Genomic DNA, 24888 nt, shown 5'->3' on the forward strand with positions numbered 1-24888 from the left:
TAATAACAAAGAAATATATCCTCCACCAACCAGACTTACAACTCCCGACTAGGGTAGCAGAATTTCTAAGCATCTGCACCCCAAAAGATGACACAATGTCTCTTCCATCCTCAAAATGGGAGGCAGATTTATCCATCAGTTCTAGTCATAGCTTCTGGCTTTTGCCCGGGCCTGGTGGGTCTCAGGCCCGGGCTGCTGCGACTGGTGTGACCGGGTGGTTTGTTTGTTTGTTTTTTTGTTGTTGTTTGTTTGTTTTTTGTAGAGGTCCTCTGGGGTGGGTTGGGTTGAGTGGGGTGGGGCGGGATGGGTACCTTCTGGGGGTACAGTAGCTCCCGGAATATGGTCGCTGCAGGCCCCGAGCCTGGTGGACATCAGCCCCTCCTGCCCTGTGCTGGGTCCCAGGTAGCGGGGATGCCTATTGCAGCCAGTCCCTGGCTGCCCTCTCCGGGGGAGAGTAGCTGCCCCGGTGTATATCCCCATACCCCTCTCCCTTCTGGCTCCTGTACACAGCACACACTCAGACATGAAGGGTTTTGGGGGCGTGTGTGTTCTGTGGGGTGTAGTGGATGGGGCCACGGAGGTGGTCCCCTTTGGTTGCACTCTGCAGTTCCCCGCCCCTGTTTTAATTACACCTTAGACATCACTACTTATCAAACACACTCACACACACACATTAGGTCTTGGGGGGTGGTTACACTGAGTGGCATCTGGTGGGCGGGGCTCTTTGGGTATGTAGGCTGCCCAGAGGGCCGCGCTCCCAGTTCTACAAGTTTGGCTGCCCCTCAATTTTAATCGCTCACTATTAGAAAATATTGAAGAGCCAGAAGGGTGAGGGGAGGGGTCTTCTCACACCCCTGCTTCCTGGTTGCTGCTCGGGGCGGGAGGGGCCAAGAGGATTAATTAATTGTTCTGCTGGTTCGGGGTCTGTGGTGGCTGGGGGGCTGCTGGCCCCCTGGTGTGCCCGCTGCACTACACCCCAGCGAAGTCGAAGGAGGGAGGATGTGTGGATCTATGGGACGTGAAAGTGTGTGTGGTAATGATTGGGCCTGGATCTGGGACTTGCTGTCGCCTGGCCTGCCTGTGCTTCTCCCGATGGGGGGGCGGCGTTGCCTCTCCCCGCTGCTCGCGACTTCACCCACCTGTGGGCACGTCTTGACTCCCAGGGCACTTGGCCAGGGGCGCTGGGGCAGGCGCTGACCCACTGTGTGGCTGTCTGGGGCGCTTGGCCCTCCTAGGTATTGGGTGGGGCCTCTGCCGGGGGGTTTGGGGGCGCTCGGGCTCCCGGGTCCAGTGCAAGGCCCATGTCTGGGCGGCTGGGGCCTGGCGGGGTCGGTGGGCTGTTGCCCCTGGCTCCCGGAGGGCCTCTGCCCTATGCTTATGGGGGCTCTGTCCGGGGGCTTCCTCTGCAGTCTTCTGGGTGGATGCGTGGTTGTCCCTGCGGTGGGCTTCCTGGGTTCTGTGCTCCGTGGGGGCTGCTGGTGGCCTGGGTCTTGTGGCCCTCTCTGCCTGCTTCTGATTGCTGGGGGGGGGCTGTGGATTGTGGCTCTGTACACTTATACACTCATAACTAAGCACAGTTATCATGTAGGTCCTGTGCCATGGGTGTTGCATGTTCTCACACACACACACACACACATTCATTAGTCCAGTAGCATGCTTGCTAAGCAGTTGATGTATTATCATGTCGTCTCAGGTCATCTATATTCACAGCTGTGTTGTATGCGATTACCGCTTCTTGTGCTTGTTTTTGTTTGTTTGTGTGTTTGTTTTTTCTCTGCTTGTCTGCTTTCAGGTGCTCCTGGTGGCGCTAAGGCTGGATTCCCCTCAGAGGCCATGGATTGTTGTCTGTTTTGTTTTTTACAGGTGTAGCAGCTGGTTGTCTGTTTTTTTGTTTCTATTTTTGTTCTGTTTCCTCTTCTTTCCTCTTCTTCTTTCCTTGTCCCCCGGTCCGGTTCAGTTCTATTACATGTCATATATTGTAAACAGAAATAAATAAATGGGCATCAAAGGGAGCTTTACATTTATAAAACTTCTCTTGGCAAAGCAAATCTGTTTGGCATCAAAAGTATTCAGACTACAATTCTGCTGCCATAATGCTGAACAGGACAAGGGAAAAAAAAAGAAGAAGGCTTATGACTGTATCCCAAAGGTTGTGCTTTGGGAGGTGCCTCGGAAGAATGGGCTACTAGGCCCATTCCCAGATGGTCATACTGTCCTGCACAATAGGAGTGAGATCTTGGTTGCATTGCTGGAAGTAAATCGCACAAATTTCTTTGTTTTTTTGTGACGATTCAGTTTAATGCTTTTAGGCAGAGCTTTTTAATTTAGTCAGATAAGGATTGCTTCCATGCTTTTTGTGTTTAATTTGGTCTTGACGACATGGAGTTGAGACATTTTCAAGTGGGCAGGATGAGAATTAACATCTCTTAGTCAGAGTCCTTGGTTCTTCATCAAAAACAGAAATGATTGACCACTTTTGGATTGGAATGAGCTAGTGCCATATGTGGGCAAAAAAATTCTCTTTTTGTTTATGAGTGTGGAAAGAATGGAGTGAAAGTTTGGCAGATGAATCTGTGCATCGTCTGCAGTGATGCAGATTCTGTTCTAGTCTATCATAGTGGGGAGGAATCTGAGCCAAAAGAAGCAACTGTTAATTTACAAGACAGTTTACAAGTCAAACCACATTTCTACCATCAGCTACAACCTCTGACGGAAATGATGGCGTCACTACATTTGGAGGCTCTTTTATTTTGTTAAAAAAAAAGAAAGAAGAAAAGCAGCTGACATCTGTGTTCTGTAAAACATAGCTAAATGTTTTGAAAATAAAAGTATGCAAGTTTTTATTCTATCAGTTGTCAGAGGGAACTATGGCGCAAGTCAGCAAGTACTAACAAAATCTGAAGGTTGTAGAAGGGAAACAAACAGGTCTTCCAGGGTAAACGTCAAAGAGTGAGGACAGGAAACTCAAAGCAGTTAGACTGAAGATAGAAAATGCACAACAAAACCGATCATAAACAGTTGTCAGCAACAAGAGTTCACGTTTGTGACTAAGCTGTAAGAAACCAGCTGAAGAAAACAGGGTTTCCATCCAGAAAGCCAAGCGTTCATCAGTCACACCTAAAGAGAAGAGAACCAGGTTCCAGCGGGCTGAAGAGAAGCAGTCATGGACTGTGGATGGTTGGGTGAAAGTGAGATTCAGAGAGGAAAGCAGTCTGCTTTGAACAAGGAGACGATGCTGGAACTTTTGCACAGTGCAGGTCAGATGAAACATAGAAAGATGACTGGCTGAAGAAAACAATCATACTTCCACCATCACTGATGATATGAGCTGATCTCAGGTAAAGGACCAGGGGAGATGGCAGCCATCACCTGTGCAGGAAATACACAGGTGGACACTGACATTTTTAACACTTTTCTCATTCCATTGATCAAGAGGAGGTTTGGTGATGCTGAACTCATTCCTGGATGATGCATCTTGCCACAGAGCAGAGTGTTTAAATGTTCCTTCAGGAAAGACATATCAACTCAATGACACGGCCAGAGTCATGAAGAAAAAGTCTGGATCTCATTATGAGTGAAAATGAATGGTGGAAATGGAAAATTGTCCATGACAAGACTCCATCCTGCTCTGTCAACTGCTGTGGTTCCATCATTTCTTTCCTCATGAGCGAGTGATGAGTGAAACTGAATGAAAGCATTTTCTTAAATGTTTTGGGATATGTTTAACAAAGGCAACACCTATTAAATAAATCTTTTTGTGTCATGTCTGTGTTTTGCTTTTATTATTATTATGTTTTTTTTACTAATTAAAAAATCCGACTAGCTTCCTCCAAGTGTGCTGATTCTATCATCCCCCAGGGCTTATAAGATAATGACTGATGGGTTATGACTAACAGTATATGACAGCAGCTTTAAACATTTTCTGTTCCGTATCAGCAAGTTTTATTTTTTTGTCTTTATTTGAACGTCTTTGAGCATCAGGTTAAATTTTGGGTAGCTCAGCTGGTTGAGCAGGCGACCCATGTACAGAAGCTAGAAAGCTCCTCAGCGGAGCCGGCCTGGGTTGCTGTATGTCATCTCCTATCTCTCTCTGACCCCATTTCCTGTCAAGCAATTTTTAAATGAGGACACTAGTTAAAAAAAATCATGAAAAGAATCTAGTGTTTAGAGAACTCCAGGTAGGTGTAAAGGTTCTTGCCTCTTTATCTGTATTATATATAACTTTAACATGCCAACACATGATAGAAATGACAAAGACTTGCTGGTATCCAGTTCTTTGAATCAAATGCTTCTTTTCTCAGTGAACTGGTTGGACCATGGAAGGACACTGAGGGAGCAGGGTGTGGAGGAGACAGAGATGTTGCTGCTGAGAAGGAAGTTCTTCTACTCAGACCAGAATGTGGACTCCAGAGACCCTGTTCAGCTCAACCTTCTTTATGTGCAGGTAACTGCCCACAGAACTACTTTTTATGGGTACTTTGGTTTCTCATTTTCTTTTCTTTTTGCCTTTTGAACACACAGGATCATTTTTCCAGTTTTCTTCCTCTCTGTGTGTGATGTAGTCTCATTATAAAGACCAGAGCAGATAATGAAAATCACACATTCATTCACACTACATTCACAGTACTAGTACTCCACAAACCTTGAAAACTTGGATAAATTCAGAGAAACATACAGTGGCGGTACAAAGAACATGAAAAAACAAACTGGCATACATTTACTCTTTCTTGATTTCTTAATTTTCAATTAATTTGACTTAATTTACTTTTTCCGATGAATAAAGTATTTTTCTATTCTATTTAACCTCGTGCTATCTCTGTGTATAGATAACTCATTTACTTTATTCATTTAACAGTGATTGAATAACATTGAATATGTTATTAGCTATTGTCCCGATTGGTGTTGTCACTTTGTGTGTTTGTGCTTGTGTGCACATGTCTGTGTGGGTGCGTACAGGCTCGAGATGACATTCTGAATGGATCTCATCCAGTCTCCTTTGACAAGGCCTGTGAGTTTGCAGGTTATCAGTGTCAGATTCAGTTCGGTGACCACAACGAGTCCAAACACAAGCCTGGATTCTTAGAGTAAGTCCTTACTTCACGTTTGACATCACTGCCTTTCTTTTGGTTACATCCATCTTGATTTGACATTTCTGCTGTGACTTGGCATCTTGAAACGCTAATTGGGCATGTCTGGTTTTGGACATTTTCCCTGCTCAGTTTAAAGGAATTCCTTCCCAAAGAGTACATCAAGAACAAAGGAGAGAAAAAGATCTTCCAGGTAAAAAAGGAAGGACTCTTTCTTTCATTTCACTGTCTTGATTTTTTTTCTTGGTTAAATTAAGTCAGGTGTGTCCAGGTTGAACAATATTAGTTTCTTTGCTGAAAGATCCACTTCTTGAGATTTGAAATAGATTAGATATTATACGACTCAAATGGACATCCAGTAAATGTCTGCGTTTGTAAAACTACACCAAACTGATCTACTACTCTGTTTCTCTTGCCTCTACAGGCTCATAAAAATTGTCAGAATATGACCGAGATTGAGGCCAAAGTCAGCTATGTGAAGCTGGCCAGGTCCCTGAAAACCTACGGCGTGTCATTCTTCCTGGTGAAGGTAAGAGGAAGTCCATTCGTCTGTTGTTATTCTGGTTAAATTGCATAATGGTGAGGGGGGGCGATTCAATGGGCACTTCTGAGTTATTCAAAAGTCACATCGACATGCTTCAGGCTTCAACCGTCTCACTCCTAAATTGACTGCAGGCCTCTTGCTTTCCTTTGCTCGTGCTAATGATAATGCTAATGTTCATGCTAGAGCTAATGTGTAAACTTTTTAAAGCTACAGTTACTCAGATCATGTGACTGATTTTTGCGACACAACATGGAGGATGTGCACCATTACATTTTAATACATTTTGGATTCCTTTGCTTTAAACGCAGTCAAATAGTTTTTTTTCCTCCCTGTATTTGTCCTTCACTTACTACAAAATGAAAGAAATGGAGAAAACTAAATGCTTACTAAATGCAGGCATTTAAATACTTCCCCAAGTGATTTGCATGCACCGAAAGGGAATGGATTTATTCACCACTGACTGTCCAACCCCACGATGCTGTGGACTGTGAGAAAACATTCTAGACCCTCTTTGTTGTTCATGTAAATATAGCCAAACACTCTGCACAGACGTTTTCTCTAAGTTCCAGTACTTGAAAGGCTTGAAATGATAAAATTAGGATTTTATGATACAGAGCGAGTCTGCAAATGCTTTAAGTGCCCGCGAGTTGCCATGTAGTCTTAATGGGCTGATTTTTAATAGCAGTTTCTGACAAGTTTTGCAGTCAAATAGAAAAATATACGAATGGCCATATTATACACTCAGACTACCCATGTTTTTTCTTTGTTGTTACTGGCTTCTTTTTATCATGGATACTGGACTGGAAATGTGCAGCACCAGTTTTGACTCCCAACTGATATATCTGGGTGTGCTACTTCAACTTTGAAAAGCTTGATTTTTGTAACATTTCGGTTGGACTTAGATATTTAAAAGTCTAGGGTTTTAGTTGGACTAACACCAGGAACTTTTCTTTTTTTATGCTGACTTTTTCAGTGCAAGGATTCCTAAGGCCTAACCACACACTGTTTTGGGTGCTCAAATCAAACTGTTCAGCTTCAGCTCATTACAGACTGCCAGAATGAATGAAATTATTTAACAAAAGAAGCTGCCAAAGGCTAACAAACTGACAATAATCCCTCACACACAGTGTGTGTTGTTGACAGGCAGAGAAAGACTTAGATGCTTGGTGCTTTCATTTTTTTGAAAGTTTGATGATTAAGGAGTTTATCGCTTCAGGTATGTCCACATTATCTGCATCTTGCTTTTCATACATTGCTCATTTTCTCTGTACAAATTTTTTATTGAGAGAAGTTCCCACGAAATGCTTAAAACTTCTTTTTTATGGTGCCTATTTTTAAATGCTCTCTGTCGAAGAGGCAAGAGGTTTCACTTCCCCTTTCAAAAACTCAGTGTCTGTCTGCATGATTAGTGAGTTGCACTGCACCATATTTAGATAAATGATTCTGTCATTTCCAAGCAAATGACCGTTTTTACACAGCAACCTTACTCTTGCTACCTTTTGGGCCGGATACTGGCACGAAGGTGACTTACTGTGGACACATGTATAAGCCCTTTGAGTTCATGAAGTCTTTACAGACATAGAAATAAAAGCTATCTAAAATGGAAGACAGAAACAAAGCTTCCTGTAATATCTGAAAAGAAGAAGGAACAAGAAGCTCAGACCTCGCAAGAGAACGGGCTTTGTATCAAGACATATTGATAAGTGTCAGTTTGTCCCTTTGCTTTGCAGTGTAACACTCAGGTTGTCTGCACTTTAGTTAGCTTTAGACACACATTCTGATTCATCTCCAAGTATCATATCACTTAGTTTTGCTTCCTGTTCCACATTTTCACTCCTGTTTTCAGTTAGCAGATGAATCCACACCTGCAGTATATCAAATTGACCTTCCAATGTAAAGCTTGGGGATTGTTCTATTTAAAGGACCATGTAATAATGCACATTGTATAAGAAGTAATTCTTCGTTTTTAGATAGAAAACATGATCAGTATCAGTAAAGACTGAATCACAGTCTCTTCCATTCTCTCACAGATATGAACTTGTTTCTACTTGTTTCACATGCTGATTATTCAAATGAATTAAAACTGAAAAGAAATATTTTCTTTGAAAGTGCTCATCCAATCTTCAAGAGCTTGTTTGTGGAAATGTGAGTTTGAGGGGGAAATAATGACACTGATAAGTGAGGTAGATGCCAGATATGGCATAGCCAATAGTTTTTCCATGAACATTATTATTGTATTTTTAATAAAGATGTTGTTTCCTCTCAATTACTGTAGGAGAAAATGAAGGGTAAGAATAAATTGGTGCCCCGTCTGCTGGGTATCACCAAGGAGTGTGTGATGAGGGTAGATGAGAAGACCAAGGAGGTAATCCAGGAGTGGAACCTGACCAATATCAAACGCTGGGCTGCATCACCCAAGAGCTTCACCCTGGTAAGGTGTTCTGTGAAAGACTGTACAATCCACTGCCCAGGATAGTGTTGATTAGAAATTGTTGTATTTGCATTTGAGCAGTTTCTGTGAACTCTCAGCACACAGGCAAGGATCAACTAGAGCAGTGTTTCTCAATTCCAGTCCTCATGACCCACCGCCCTGCACATTTTCGATGTTTCCCTCCTCCACCACACCTGATTCAAATGAATGGCTCCTTATCAGGCCACTGCAGAGCTTGGTGATGAGCTGATCATTTGAATCAGGTGTGGTGGAGGAGGGAAACATCGAAAACATGCAGGGCAGTGGGTCCTGAGGACTGGAATTGAGAAACACTGAATTAGAGCAAGATTAGCAGTCACAGAAAGCAGGAAGTCAACATTTTGGTACATTCTGAGATGGAACAAAGACCTTGTGAGATGAGCTGGGATTTCTACAGAAGACAGCTGTTCCATAAAGAGATGATTTCAGAAGGCAAATACAGAGGGTTCATCACAAACTGCAAACCATTCATATGCCTAAAGCACAGAATGACTAGATTACACTTAAAAAGTCAGCACAGTTCGATGTCAACCTGAACCAAAATGATAGAAAGAAAAAAGTCTAAAGAAGGTTTTGAACAGCTCATGATTTGAATCTACAGTATCACCTGCAGAACTCCACGAAGCAGTGGGTTTACAGTAGCCTCGATGACCAAATCACAAATATTTATTTGTTAGGTGGTAGAAGTTAGAAGCAGCCAAATGAATTCAAAAGTGTCCAGAGAATATTCTATCTGCTGAACAATGATATTTTGCTGTATAGGAAACATTTACCTGAACTAAACCTAGTGGAGCTGTATATCATGTGAAGATGACAAAGCTAAAGTCAGATAGACCCACTAACAAACAACAACAAAGGCCTCGCAAGGCAGCACAAAGAAGAAGGCCATTTGTTGACAATGTCCATGTTTTTTGGGTATACCCTGCTCTTGTGCTGTGTGACTGTCACACTGAATGAATCCATAATACAGGTATTCTTTGCCATGCTGCATGTGTTTTGTTTGATTTTCTGTCAGGACTTTGGAGACTACCAGGATGGTTACTACTCTGTGCAGACCACTGAAGGAGAACAGATAGCACAGCTTATTGCTGGTTACATCGACATCATCCTCAAGAAGGTCAGCTGTAACATAAAATTAATATTATACATGTCAATTGTCACTACCTGATAATTTTTTATTGATTTATAAAAAATAAAAAAAACTTCTTTGATGGATCCCCCTTGTTCAATGACATTGTTTACATTACCAGTCATAACTCTTAACACATCTACCCATGTCTATCAATCCATCACTCTGTGGTCTGTTTTGATTATGTGTCACCACATGCCTGCCTTTTAACAGAAAAAGAGCAAAGACCATTTTGGCCTGGAGGGAGATGAAGAGTCAACCATGCTGGAAGACTCCGTGTCACCTAAAAAGTAAGTGCATGTATATGTATATTTGTATGTGTATACGTGTGTGTATATGCACTATATTTTACGAGGTGGAACCCCAGCAAAAATGTCTCTCTGCCTTAACACTGTCATTTCATTTCTCACGTGATGCAGGTCCACTGTTCTGCAGCAGCAGTTTAACAAGGTGGGCAAAGTGGAGACAGGCTCAGTTGCCCTTCCAGCTATCATGCGCTCAGGAGCCGGAGGGCCAGAGAGCTTCCAGATGGGTTCTATGCCTCAGGCCAAACAGCACATCACCAGTGGACAGATGCACAGGGGACACATGCCTCCACTGGTAAAACCAAGACAGATATCACAGAGCATGAAAACTAAACTGGAAACCAATACATTTTTATTTTATTTTCATTCTCATCTGTTCATAATAGGAATGTGAGTGTATATGTGTTCATTTCACAATTAAATACAAAGGATTCCTTTTTAATTGTGTTAAAGGAGACATATATTCTCCTTTTTTCACAAGTTGGCACTCTTTCTTGAGGTCTGCTTTGGTTATAATATGGCAGAGATACATTTCAACTCTTCCTTTTAAAACCATGAATCTCTAGCTCTTTTACTTTGAAATCACTACGGGACGTAGAATGAACAGCTCCATTACACTCTTCCCTTCTCTTCGACGGAGTGTGCCTTAATTGAAAGTTGTCTTATAGCTGATAGCTCGTGTAAAAATTGAAAATTGGATTTTCTCATGATTAAACCTTAAACAAACTACTGATAGAATTTTGATTGCTAAAGTTTAGCGAACTATATAGCTGCTGATGAGAGTTTGCTTAAAACGGCTAAATAAAAAGCCAGTGGAAAGTGGTTTGAATGTCCTGATTCCAAGGTACAGTAAATGGTAAATGGACTTAGGACTATACTTAGGACTATAAATGGATTATACTTGTATAGTGTTTTTTTAGCCTAGCTGACCACTCAAAGCACTTTTAACACTACATGCAGTGAATTCAATTAAATTAAATTCAGTTTTATTTATATAGCGCCAAATTACAACAATTGTCATCTCAAGGCACTTAAATAATGTAGTCCAATTCAAGCCAATTGGAATTCAATTCATTGTAATCATAATCCAATTAATTCATATAGAGCCAATTCAAAAATTAATATCCTAGCTAAGGAAACCAACAGATTTCACCGAAACTTGTCTTCAGTCCAATCTCCCGTCCTGAGCCTGAGGCGACTGTGGAAAGGAACGACTCCCTTTTAACAGGAAGAAACCTCTGGCAGAACCAGACTCAGGAAGGGTGGCCATCCGCCTCGACCAGCTGGGGTTTGAGAAGACGGAAAAGAGGGAAAAGAGGGGGGAAAAACACCATAACACCATTCAAAGGATATCTGTTGGAACAGGGAAACACAAGTTAATAACCACAATAATGTCACATGTACATAAAATCATTTGAGAAATTAAACGGGGAAAAAGAGAGCAAAGGAGGAAAGGTGAGACAGATGAGCTCCCCCAGCAGTCTAAGCCTATAGCAGCTTAACTATGGGATGTTTCAGGATCACCTGAGCCATCCCTAACTATAAGCTTTATCAAAAAGGAAATCTGATAACTGAAGGCTCTGCCTCCCATTCTACTTTTAGAAACTCTGGGAAGAACAAGTAAACCTGCAGTTTGGGAACGAAGTGCTCTGTTAGGAAAATATCTTACAATGAGATCTTTAAGATATGATGGAGCTCGGTCATTAAGAGCTTTATATGTGAGGAGAAGAATCTTAAATTCTATTCTGAATTTAACAGGGAGCCAATGAAGAGAAGCTAAAATTGGAGAAACATGATCTCTCCTGTTAGTTCTCATCAGAACTCTGGCTGCAGCATTTTGGATCAGCTGGAGGCGAGACAATTTCTCCCTGAAGCGCTCAGGTCCAAAGAGAACAACTTCAGTTTTGTCTGAATTTAGAAGCAGACAGTTCTGAGTCATCCAGGTCTTTATGTCTTTAAGACAGGCTTGTAGTCTGACCAACCTGTTGGTTTCATTCACTAACAGAGACTTCGAAAGGAGATATCTAATATTCAGCAAACCACATTTAATAGTCTTATTTTTGTTCAGTTACATTTTTTGTTTTTATCTTTTTTGGTTTTCTGGATGTACTCCTCTTGTGTTTTTTGTTTGGGGAGGGGGGGTAGCATCAGGTGGGAAGCTGCAGAGAAGTGTGTAAGACTACAACTCTGCATCCTGGTCTCAACCCTGGGTTGTCATGTTTTTGGATGAGTAATAAATTCGTCCATATCTCTGGAAATGAGAGCCGCTCCTTCCAAAGTGGGATGGATGCCGTCTCTCCTCATCAGACCAGGTTTTCTCCAGAAAGATTGCCAATTATCTATAATCCATTTTCTAAAGAATTACAGTCTTTATTATCAATCAAATGGCTTGTGGCCTTGAGCCACAGACAGGACACAGAAATATATTAGTATTTGTGTTAATGAATGAAGTGTCTTCTATGTATTCACAGACTTCAGCACAACAGGCCCTGACTGGAACCATTAACTCAAGCATGCAGGCTGTCCAGGCTGCCCAAGCCTCTCTGGATGACTTTGATACCCTGCCACCACTTGGAACAGATGCTGTGAGATTAAACTTTGTTCATATGGATTGATTTCAGTATGAAATGGGCAATGGTGCATCTTCCAGAGAGCTGGTTTAGCAAACTCTGAGAATAACCCAGGACTGAGTTAATTTATTTCTACATGGGACCTCTATTATAAAATGGCAACTTAGAGGTAACAAAAGCATTGGGACAGTCACCATGGTTACATCTCATTATGGAAATTATAATGTCTTTGTTAGCTTCTTTCCTTATATCAGGGCTTACAAAGCAGCTTTCTGGAAGGGTCCCCAGAAAACTCCATTTTGTTTCTCTGTTTAAGGCATCCCAAGCATGGCGCAAAAACAAGATGGATGAGTCAAAGCATGAGATCCATTCTCAGGTGGATGCCATCACAGCAGGCACAGCTTCAATGGTCAACCTCACTGCAGGTAGAAGGAGGAGAATGGCTGCTTGTTTATGCTTCTGCGTCACGTTGCCGGCGTAGGACCATGCTGCTGGGGGGGGGTGTCTGTGTGATTGTGTGGTTTCAGGTTATAGCCGAATCTTTGCTTTTTCTTCCGGTCAGAGTTAACAACAGTAAACGATGGCAACCGAGGTGCAGCAGCTGTATTTGCAGCTGGAGCTCATCAATACTGAAGAACAAATGCTTAAATTGCAAATGTTGGAGCGCTGGCGACAGAGAAGACGTTTGCGGGGGGGGGGGGTCTGTACGACCGGCCGAGGCTGAACGGGTGAATTTACAACCTGGATGAACAAATGCACTTTCCATACTTTCAAATGTCAACGGGCCGATTTGACGAGCTTCTTTGCCCTATACAGCCATTAAGAGCGGAAAAAGCAACTGCCGGAAATTATGTTCTGAGCGGACCAATCACAGCCCTTACGGCCAACGCGACGTGTAGTTAGAATTTTTTGGAGGTGCGCGTCAGGCTACGGCGTAGGGGTCCAGGTCGTAGCTATGGCGTAGGAGTGACGCAGAAGCGTAAACTAGGCTGAAGGCATCCACTCTCTTACTCTTAAAACTTTTGCTAGCACGATGTGGATAACTTGAGATGTCTGAACAGATCCGTCTCCCTGACCTAAGATGTGTGATAGAACACCTACACCCAAAACATTACAACTAAAATACAATATTCAACGCACTGCAATGTATCCCATGACAAATAAAGAGTTTTTTCTTTTCTTTTATTTTAGGACAGAGTTATTTTACATATTGTTCTTTCTTGTTTTATGCAGATCATTTAATGTACCACTTCATGCCTTTCAATTTGATGTGTCTGAATTTTTTTCTAATGCAAATGAAAATACAGTTTTTCCTTTGGTAATTAATAGAGTTCTCGGTCTATGTGTGTGCACTAAGGTGATCCAGCAGAGACGGACTACACAGCGGTGGGCTGTGCTGTTACCACAATCTCCTCCAACTTAACAGAGATGTCAAAGGGTGTTAAACTATTGGCAGCACTCATGGAGGATGAAGGGGGAAATGGGCAGCAGCTGCTCGGTGCTGCCAAGAACCTTGCCTGTGCTGTCTCTGACATGCTGAAGACAGCGCAGCCTGCAAACACAGAGGTACCCAGTCCAGAAAAAAACGGAGAGACATACTTCATATTCTCTTCTACTTGACATTTGAGTTTATGTGCAGAATATCTCCTTGTTTCAGCCTCGTCAGAACTTGCTGCAGGCTGCCGGAAATGTGGGACAGGCCAGTGGAGAGCTCCTGTCTCACATAGGAGAGACGGATACTGATCCACAGTTTCAGGTGTGTCCATCTTAACTCTGGTGATTGAAATGTTGCTACTTTTTGGTGGTACTTAATGTTTTTCAGTGTAAGTGGGAAATGTCTGAGATAGAAAGATGTAATGGTTTTGATGGTCAAATATGGTCAAATAACACTGGCCCTTATTCAATAAGTGGGACCATTCTAGTCATGAGAGACAGAAGCTATTCCAGATTTTTCAAAACCAGATTTCCTTTAATAAAATAGCTTTTGATGAATTAAAATATAATCATTTCATGCATAAAGAGTGAGAAAATAAATGTGGCTATTCATTTGGATAGGTAGGTCTGTTGGAGGTTTTCACTGGAACTGTAGTAGCTGAAAACAACACCTCATAAGACTCGTGCATTTTCTTGTATGATAAAACGTCCTGTGTTCCCTCTGTTTGATGTATATATTTGACAGCTTGGAGGTAAAGGATCTTTCAGGGGTGCCAGATGGAGAATCCCCTCTTATTGTCAAATACTGGTAACTAATGTGTCATCAAGAAAATGCTCAATTTCGGGAGGTCAATCAAAAAGTACAAAAGCGAAAAATAATGAAAAAAAAAAATAATTCACCATTCACTCTGTCTGTAAACATTCAGAACAAATCCAATTATGTCTCAGATGACTCTAGAGAAAATTTATACAGTAGATCACCAGTAGGGATGAGAGTTGTAGCTTGAATTACAATATATTTTCTATTAAAGTCACCAGCAGTTCATTCATTGTAATATGTACATGTGATGACCAAGTCAAGTTTTGCATTAAAGTTGCATTTCCTGGTTTTATTTCAGAAGTCAGTTGCTGCGCCAAGTTCCAAAAAGCCAGTTGAAGATTTTGAATGTTGAAGGGTTTAGGTGCCTTAGAATTTGGACAGTACAATGGTCCTTATTCACCAATATCATCTATCTTAGAATTTTCTGAAATTCTTTCTTGAGTTGTTCTCAAGAAATTTCTTAAGAAAATCTTACATCTGATTTTTGGACATGTTCAAAATTGTTTGCATCTTTGCTCTTAGACTGATGAATGCCTGATTTGCATAGGTAAACACCTGAAAATGCCCTTAAAAGGGCATGTGACTGAAGGGCCATCTGATTCTTTTAAGATGCCTATGGTGCACTCGATTGTGGAGCGAGTGTGTTCGTGCATCTGATTTAAAATGAAACTTCCTGTGTCTGAGGGCTGGTCAGTGGTGTTATTAACCGGGGGGGCAGGGCATATCCTTGATCTCCTAATAAACAAATTGTAGTGAAAAGCCTTTGTTGTAGAACAAATGAATTATTAGAAGATATGAGCCATGTGTCACCAGCTGCCCCTCATTGGAGGCGCATGCCCACGGAGCTGTTCTATAAGATGAAGCAGTCGTGTTCTCCTCCTGGAAAGCAGGAGACCACATCCATTAGGTGGTTCAGGGAAACCCAAATGAGTTGCACATTTATGGAGTGATATTGACTGCGGTTGAGGTATGAGAATGGATCGGACAGGGGGGCTGTAATGCGTACATGGGTGCTGTCCATTGCTCCGATGGTGTTAGGAAGACCAGCAAGAGTTCTTGCTCCCCCCTCTTAATTACGACTTGTTCTTCAGCTGTATGTGGAAACTCGATGTATTGTGTGGCCAGTTGATTTCTTGCATCCACGACTCGCAGGAGCGCGGCTGGTGGATGGCTGTGATATGCCCGCCCTGTCTCCCAGCTCCCGCTAAAATGTTTCTGTGGCCAAAAAGCCCAAGGTCGAGAGAACCTGCACCTGTGGTGGAACAGGGTTGGATCATTGTGTGTGGCTCTGCCGTGCTGGCTCCAAACAATTGTAAAAGTCCACGAGAACAGCTCTTGGTAGTCTAAAGCATTCAAATATGTACTAATCACTGTGCAAATAAATCTGCATGGTCATGAAAGATTTGTTCCCCCTGTAGGGCACGACCTGCAATATCTTTGCAGCAACAATAAATGTGCCATTTTGTGAGCAGGTCTGGGATGAAGAAAGGCCAGTTTGGTGTATAAAAAGGGTGGAACCAATAACTGATGGCATGCTTTGCGACTAACGTCATGGAAATTAAAATGTTGGTGTACTTAAGCTTTGTAAATGACTAAAAGTTGATAATGTAGTTTTATTATGGTATCTTAATAAGCTGTCCAACAGAAGACGACACACAAACTTATTTAGTTAAAACACGTCAGCACCCAAATGTGCGTAAGACTACTCATGAATGTCAGTAGGATTTGTTCTTACCTAAGGTCTTTATGTTCTTGCCTGGCTGAGAAAACATTTGTGAATGCCACAATCTTCATAAAAAGTGTGTAAGAAGGGCTTAAAAACAAATTTGTTCCTAAGAACTGTTGGTGAGTGAGGCCCAATGTGTCCACTCATCAGCCTCCCTGAGGAAACCTCCTGTTTGTGACTGTAATATGAAACGATGGTCTTTAAGAACCTTAAGATTTTCACTGGAGTCACCTCTGAACAGATCAAATCAAAATTGATTAAATCAACCTGTTGCACATAAGCAGTCATTTTGTTTCACTTCCCGAAGGTTTATTATTAGTTTCAAATTTAATTTATTAATCTCACATTTAGGATGGCTTAATGAGGATTTTGGAGGGGGTGATATTGATCTCTGGATGCTGGCACTGATCTGACAGATATTTAGCCATTCAATTCAAATCAATTCAATTCATATTAATTTCTATAGCACCAAATCACAACAAATGTCATCTCAAGGCACTTAAATAATACAGTCCAATTAATTGTCAGAGAATGCTGTAACCAGTTTTAAAGAGTTAATTCCATCATCCTTGTAATCAGAGAGAAGATTGGAATCCTTCCCACTATCATCACTGATGTATCATCAAGTGCAACAGCTGTGGAAGTATCTTTAATTAAACTCAGTTTTATTTATGTAGCGCCAAATTACAACAATTATCATCTCAAGGCACTTCAATAATATAGTCCAATTCAAGCTAATTGGAATTCAATTCATTGTAATCATAATCCAATCAAATCCAGTTAATTAATTTCAAAATAATCCAATTCATTCATATAGAGCCAATTCAAAAAATAATATCCTAGCTAAGGAAACCAACAGATTGCACCGAAACTTGTCTTCAGTCCAATCTCCAGTCCTGAGCGTGCCTATGGAAAGGAACGACTCCCTTTTAAAAGGAAGAATCCAATAGAGTCTAATATAGAATTAAAGTTAATATTTAGGCTGTCATTTTCAACATCTACATGAATATTAAAGTCACCCACTATAATGACTTTATCTGTACTCACCACTAACTGGGATAAAAACTCTGAGAATTCAGAGAGAAACTCAGAATAAGGGCCAGGTGGACGATACACAACAACAAACACAAGAGGTTTTTGTGATTTCCACTTTGGGAAAAACTGAGAATCAGAGATTCAAAAGAGCTAAAACTAATCTTGGGTCTAGGACTGATTAGTAACCCTGATCTGAAGATAGCTGCCACTCCTCCTCCTCTGCCTGTGGTTCTAGGAACATGAACATTTAAATAGTCAGAGGGAGTTGATTCATTAATGCTAACATGATCCTCCTGCTGCAGCCAGGTTTCTGTAAGACAAAATATATCAAAATGATGATCACAGATCAAATCATTCACTAACAGAGACTTCAAAGGAGAGATCTAATTTTAATCTATTTTATTTTATTTTTTTAGGTTTTTTGGATTTTCTCCTCTTGTGTTTATTGATTTATTGAATTTGGGTGGTGTGGGGGCACACAGTCATCACAAAATAATGTCAAGGGATGAGGGCAGAACACGCTACTCCTTTCTGAAACAAATTTGATTAAATCTTCTGATCAACCTTCTTAGTGACAGTGATTAGTGAGTAATTGATCGAAGGACCATCATTTCACATTTAATCATGTATAGGGAATCTTTTCTTGATTTCTACAAGCATCCTTGCATATAAATTATTTGTAATTTGTCACATTGCCATTCATAACTATAGTCAGTAATAAATCCTGCTGTGTATGTTTGCTTTTGGTAGGATATGTTGATGCAACTTGCTAAAGCTGTGGCTAATGCTGCAGCAGCTCTGGTGCTCAAAGCTAAAAATGTAGCCCAGAAGACAGAGGACTCAGCCCAACAGAACCGGGTGATTGCAGCAGCCACTCAGTGCGCTTTGTCCACATCTCAGCTGGTAGCTTGCACAAGGGTGAGTAGGAGTCTGTGATACATTTCCTTGGTGATGACTTTGCCCATGATATTCACCATCTGAAAGCTCATGGGAAGATTTTTTTGGTAGATGCTCAGAATTTAGATGTTGCTGTTGAATGTGCAGTCTGAGCTCTCTTTATTCTTCTGTCCTCCAAAATTTTATTTTTTGTCAAGGTGGTGGCTCCAACCATCAGCTCCCCAGTGTGCCAAGAGCAGCTGATAGAGGCAGGCAAGCTGGTAGCCAAGTCAGTAGAGGGCTGTGTAGAAGCATCACAGTGGGCCACCAATGATGAGGGCCTACTAAAACAGGTGGGACTGGCTGCCACAGGTGTCACTCAGGCCCTCAATGAGCTGCTTCAACACATCAAACAGTATGCCAGTGGAGGACATCCTATTGGACGACACGGAGAGGCCACTGATCGAATTCTTGATGTCACTGAGAACATCTTTAGCTCAATGGGAGATGCTGGTAAGACGACAAGATGTTGACCACAAAACTCACATTGGGCCTCATGCAAGAACCACTCGTATGAGAAGATTTGGGGTGGGGTGGGGTGGGGTGGGGGGGTGGGGGGGGGGGGGGGGGGGGGTGGGGGGCAAACTGCTCTATAGCCCAGAGAAGATTAGTTCTGATTATTCTGATTCAGATTATTCTGGCATGCTGCGTTTTGCACAATATTGCCATGAATGAGGGTCTCCCACTACCTGAACCAGCCCAGGCAGACAACATGGCAGAAGACGCCCCTCATGGACCGCTCCATCAAACAGCTGATTGCACGGCTTTAGTTGCAGTCATCGAGCGCCTGGCTATGGCGTTTTTTTAGTTTTTTTTTTAAGCCATTTTCTAATCAAACCATTTCTTCTTTATTTCGGTGACATTACGAACTACAGGTGACACAGAATTAACAGCACTCGTAATTCCTTCCCATTTTTACCCAAGACAGATGTTCTTTTTTGGATCTCTGAAAGCAGAACCTCAGTCTCAGAGCCTGTAAAGTTGTTCTTTTTGCACCTTGGTGCCATTCTCATGACTCAACACTTCCTGGCACAGGAGAGAGGAAGGGTAGCCTTATATGGTATTATTTTGGGCGTGGAGTATGCGCACGTGCACTTAAATACGCTCAGGTGGGATTCATCATTTACGCAGGTCGTTTACACACTTTTTCCGAAGTTAAGAGTGTTTGTTGAATCTGACGTGGCGTGTTCGTACGAGACCTTCATAAGAAAAAAGTGAGAGAAATTTAGAATAAAAATACTAAAGTGTTCTTGCATGAGGCCCACTGCTTTTACTCTTTAGCAGTTGGCCATCAATGTGTCTACTCCAACATTTATACTAGATTATTAAAGTTTAAAAAAGTTTAAAAAGACAGGAGCATCATAAGACAAGTAAAAGTGAAATTTTTTTCAGTATTATAAAATTGATATAAAAATATATATTTATATATTTTTTTTAAAAGTGACTTATATTATATTCACAAAAAAATCACAGGATTCCTTTAAAGGTACAAATAATCCACACTGTGGTCCATGTCTATGTTGGTTTTCCACTGTTGGTATGATCATACAAAAAATATGAGGTGGAATTTTTTTTCAATTCAATTCAATTTTATTTATATAGCGCCAGATTACAACAATTGTCATCTCAAGGCACTTAAGTAATATAGTCCAATTCAAGCCAATTGGAATTCAATTAATTGTAATCGTAATCCAATTAATTCATATAGAGCCAATTCAAAAATAATATCCTAGCTAAGGAAACCAACAGATTGCACCGAAACTTGTCTTCAGTCCAATCTCCCGTCCTGAGCCTGTGGCGACTGTGGAAAGGAACGACTCCCTTTTAACAGGAAGAAACCTCTGGCAGAACCAGACTCAGGAAGGGTGGCCATCTGCCTCGACCAGCTGGGGTTTGAGAAGACAGAAAAGAGGGAAAAGAGGGGGGAAAAACACCATAACGCCATTCAAAGGATATCTGTTGGAACAGGGAAACACAAGTTAATAACCAAAATAATGTCACATGTACATAAAATCATTTGAGAAATGAAACAGGGGGAAAAAGAGAGCAAAGTGAGGAAAGGTGTGACAGATGAGGCCCCCCAACTTAGTACTGAGCCACTAAAAAGTGACTGCAGACCTCTGATTGGTCACCCAAAATATTTGTGACGATGAAGTCCAGTGCTAACTGTGTTGCTCAGAACAATTATGCCTATGATACATTTGACAATGAATATGGTTCTTATAAGATATGAAAACGCATTAATTCCTTTATTAATGAGTCTTGAAGAGCAGTGATAATAAACAATATAATCCCATGAGAAAAACTGTCTTTAACCTTTTCTGTTTATTACTTGTGCTTTTTTTCCTTTCCCTGTTAAACATCAGGTGAGATGGTTCGTCAGGCTCGTATCCTCGCCCAGGCAACATCTGATCTGGTCAACGCTATAAAGATGGATGCCGAGGGAGAGTCAGACTTGGAGAACTCGCGCAAGCTTCTTTCTGCTGCAAAGCTGCTGGCTGATGCCACTGCCAGGATGGTGGAGGCTGCTAAGGTATGCCCCTTTTAATATTTTGTCCGCACATAACACAACGACGAGTCTTGTTTTGTTCAATGAAATGAAAGCTATGAGTTTCTCTTTAGGGTGCAGCTGCAAATCCTGACAGTGAGGAACAACAGCAGAAGCTGCGTGAGGCCGCCGAAGGTCTCCGCATGGCCACCAATGCTGCTGCCCAGAATGCTATCAAGAAACGGCTGGTCAACAAGTTGGAGGTAAAACAATGAAAAACCACTGCTTGTATTCTGTGTTGTGTTGCCCACATAAACAGCTCCTATAGGACTGTATTATTGGCAGTGACTGATGCAACCATATTCTTCATGCACTCATGGATGGAAGTTTCCATTTATTCTTCTTCAAAGAAAGAATCTGTTATTATGGGGTATTTTACTTCAAAATAGATCTTTTGCAGACATGCCTTGCGTTATTTCATGCATGCACATTATCAGGATGGTAGCAAGTTTTTTTCAGTCAAGTTGTCCTCAAACTCTGTCTTTCACACATAATCAGCACTATTTATATCCAAGGCAGTTTATTCTGCCTGCTTTATGTTCACCACATCGCCTTCATCTAACCATTTCACCTGAAATATATCTCCCCCACCTGCCATTTTGCAGTTTTTTTCTTTCTATTCATACTCTTGCAACACGTTTGCTCAGTTGCACTGTAATGTGGCCTCTCCCTCCTTGTCTCTGTCAGACTTTTTCAGAGCACCACTTTGCAGTCTATTTCTGTCATGTTTCGTGGCTGCTCCTAACCACACACAGATGCTTCACTGTACATGGTCCCACAAGCACAGTGTTGTGACAAACACAAGCTCTACTCTCCCTAGGTGCACACACCTACTCATCCCACACTCACTGTTCACACTGAGATGAAGCTTGAATAAGGGCACCTGGTGTGACTGTAACGACCCTCTCTGCTTATAAACTCATACTCCCCACAATCTAGTTCAGAACTGAAGAAGCCTTTCAGATGAGAGGGAGAAACCTCTTCAGGATCCAAGAAGAAGTCCAGTTGCCCTTATTAAAGTTCTTATCATTACCATGAGCTGTCTAATAAAAGTACAGTATTTTAGAGTGACACATGTTTTCCCTGTTTCCTGCCAGAATGCAGCCAAACAAGCAGCAGCTGCTGCCACTCAGACGATAGCCGCTGCCCAGCATGCTGCCTCATCCAACAGGAATCAGGCTGCCCAGCAGCAGCTCGTCCAGAGCTGCAAGGTAAACACTGTCTGCTTCAGTCTGCACACCCTATTCAGACTCTATTAAGACTCTAACAAATAGCATATTGAAGTGAACTTTTATACTAATTTTTCTAATTGAAAATGATAAAACACTTTCAGGTGAATCAAATTACAAGTTCTGTTGTGGAGAAAGGACTAGAGTAGTTGAACTCAGTCTGGCAGCCTCTTTGGGAATTTATTACCAGAAACAACCAGAGATACATGTCACACAGCAGCATTCGAGGAATTCTCGAAGACAATCGATTGTGGTATTGTCTGATACTTTCTGATAACGTTCTGTTCCTACATGGCCAAAACCTGATCTCTATCTGGTGCCATTGTGTCTGAGTTTTCCACAAACATTTTCTGTTTTTGACCCAGCCAGAAAACCCTCTGACCTCTGTCAGGACAGACAGCTTGTGGTGTGGATATGATATCGATTAGCTCCCATAGTTCCATTTGAGTTTCCAGTTGTTAAAACCAGTTTGAGGCATTTTTGACTGATCAGGCTCAGTGTTTTCTTTTCTATTTAAATGTGTGGTGCTAACATGCCAAAAGCTCTAGAGTCTTAACCATAAATGTAGTGGAAATACAAGAGTCTTGCAAGGCATTTGAAAACAAGCAATTGCATGCACTAGAAATCCAGCTCAAGAGCAGACTGTTTTCAGAACAAAATAGTACAAATAGTATTTGCGTTTCAGGAATGACAGGGACTCTGTTTTAAGGTTTTATGACTCAGAACATAAAAATATCATGTGGCCCTTACCAGTTATTAAAATGAGATAAGTACAACCCCAGATAGACATCAGTTCACGACATATTACACCGTGTCATAATTTATTGAACATGCCAAAATGCCAAACAGAGGATGGAAAAACAAAGTCCACTGCATAAGTTCAACAGCTTGCGGAACCATTATGAAGTCATTGTTTTTGTAGTGCTGTGCAGTATGACTAAAGAGCTTCGGTTAAATGTAAGCTGTGCAGCCATGTTTTTTTGGAAACCCCTGTAAAACAAGCTGTAATTCTCAAGTCTTTATTTAATGGTACTGTGATGAATCGTCATTTAACATGCTAACTGAGGCCTGTAGAGTCTGAGATGTAGCTCTTGGGTTTTTTTAAGTTTCTCAGAACATAACATGGTTAGACCTTGGGATGATAGGTTAGTAGGCTGATAAATAGATGGTTAGATAAAATACCTAACCTGTCCCCAAAGGGAAATTTTGCAAGTTTGATGTGAGCAAAGGCAGTCCTTTGGGAGAGGAAGCTCAAGTCAGCTGTGCAATATGCTAGAAATTCCAGTGTACAAAGCAAGGTCCATGAAGACATGGATGAGCAGGTTTGGTGTGGAAGAACCTGACTGTCCTGCACAGAGTCCTGACCTCAACCCGATAGAAGACCTTTGGGCTGAATTAGAGCAGAGACTGAGAGCCAGGCCTTCTGTCCAACATCAGTGTCTGATCTCACAAATGAGCTTCTGGAAGAATGGTCAAAAACTCCCACAAACACTCCTAAACCTTGTGGAAAGCTTGGCCGGAAGAGTGTGGGCCGAAGTCATATGGATTAATACCTATTAATTAATATTACCTATTAATACCTATGGATTAAAAATGGGATGTCACTTAAGTTCATATGTGTGAAAAGGCAAGTGAGCCAATACTTTTGGCAATGTAGTGTATGAATGTTGTCATTCTTTGCATTGGATGATTGTTATTCAGTTCTGTTTAGGCATCTTTAAATATTATAAAACATCTCACACGAGGGCTCCGAAACTGACAGAGACAGCTCACAGACAAAAGAGACTGACTGCAAAACAGCTGGCAGTGCACTCTCAGTCCCACTGTCTGGGGCTGATGACCACACGGCACTTGAAAATTATAAACAAGCCTAGTTTTTTTTAGATAGACAGCCATGCTTATCAGACATTGCTGTTGAGCTCAGCTTAAAGGCAGAACGGTCACACCGGGTGTGCCTCATAGTCGACCAGATGCATATCTAAATATTAGGACATAAAAACACAAGACATCTTTCATGATTTCAAACTTGAAATGATTATTCCAAAGGAAGCAACTAAAACTCCACATATTTTGTCTTCCCAAAAGAACTGAGGAAATATTTTCCAATTCTGAGACTATGCTCAGGATCTGTGGAATTCACTGTTCTTGAAGCCGGAAATGTATGAGTCAAACACACAATTATTCAACATCTGTAAAATGAAATTTCTTCCTGAAATATGCTCATGTTGCTGAATATTAGTGTGCAAATCAGTGCTGAGTATGTGTGTGTGAAGGCTCATGCACAGTGCCACAAAACTGCTTAATCTACAGTTCAAACGGTTGTGGCTTCTACTTCTTCATTTTTATTTCAGCGCTGTACTTGAGTTTGTGCTTGACAAGTGTCTTTGCACTTCATGATGTTTGATTAAGCACCACATTGAAGATGAGGCGATTTATTTTTTTTTCTCACCATCCCACAAAGTGGTCGTCCAGTACTTAGCTTCTAACCTTTCACTCATACTCCCCACAACTGCAGAGTCATCTTGTGTATCTCTGCTGATGAAAGGATTCTGAATTTTACTGGACGTCTGAGGTGTACAGAGTAAAGAGAAATGGTGAGAGTACTGTCCCCCATGGTGCTCCTGTGCTGCTGATCACCTTCTCGGTCTCATAAAAATGCGGTCTGTTTGTGAGGTTGTCAGTAATCCAGGCAAATGCGGAGGCATCTGTATGTATTTTCTCGAGTTTCTCACATAGCACTGCAGGCTGAATTGTAATAAAAGCACTGGAGAAATCAAAGAACATGATCCTTATCATGCTGCCGGCTTTCTCCAGATGAGAGTGAGCTTGCTGAAGCAGGGGTTAGGCTGATGATAGCATCTCCAAATCCAGGATGATAAGCAAACTGTTGTGAGTTGAAAAGATGTTCTCTTGTATACTTTGGTGAGTCAATCATAGTCTCTCCCCAAGTTTTGTGATGTGGAATGTTGGGGTAACAGGTCTGTTGTCACTGAGGGCAGATGAATAACGTATCATAGGTACCACAACAAGGCAGGAAGTCTTTCACAGCATTGGA

The 24888-nt window shown here is 41.6% G+C and overlaps 1 protein-coding gene across 1 annotated transcript in view; it reads left to right on the top strand.

The window, feature by feature from the left end:
• The window catches only part of tln1 (talin 1), a 96990-nt gene that overhangs the window by 25301 nt on the left and 46801 nt on the right, over positions 1–24888 (top strand). The window contains exons 7-23 of the mRNA XM_072372305.1: positions 4302–4444; positions 4957–5084; positions 5220–5280; positions 5512–5616; positions 7907–8062; positions 9117–9218; positions 9444–9520; positions 9650–9830; positions 12007–12120; positions 12422–12530; positions 13463–13671; positions 13763–13861; positions 17871–18038; positions 18215–18509; positions 20423–20589; positions 20679–20807; positions 21702–21815. Coding sequence (XP_072228406.1) covers positions 4302–4444; positions 4957–5084; positions 5220–5280; positions 5512–5616; positions 7907–8062; positions 9117–9218; positions 9444–9520; positions 9650–9830; positions 12007–12120; positions 12422–12530; positions 13463–13671; positions 13763–13861; positions 17871–18038; positions 18215–18509; positions 20423–20589; positions 20679–20807; positions 21702–21815 — 2357 coding nt within the window. The remainder of the gene's footprint in view (positions 1–4301; positions 4445–4956; positions 5085–5219; positions 5281–5511; positions 5617–7906; positions 8063–9116; positions 9219–9443; positions 9521–9649; positions 9831–12006; positions 12121–12421; positions 12531–13462; positions 13672–13762; positions 13862–17870; positions 18039–18214; positions 18510–20422; positions 20590–20678; positions 20808–21701; positions 21816–24888) is intronic.

This window comes from Leuresthes tenuis, unplaced genomic scaffold (genome assembly GCF_036924035.1).
Source record: "Leuresthes tenuis unplaced genomic scaffold, fLeuTen1.0.hap1 SCAF_19, whole genome shotgun sequence".
NCBI classification, from domain to species: domain Eukaryota; kingdom Metazoa; phylum Chordata; class Actinopteri; order Atheriniformes; family Atherinopsidae; genus Leuresthes; species Leuresthes tenuis.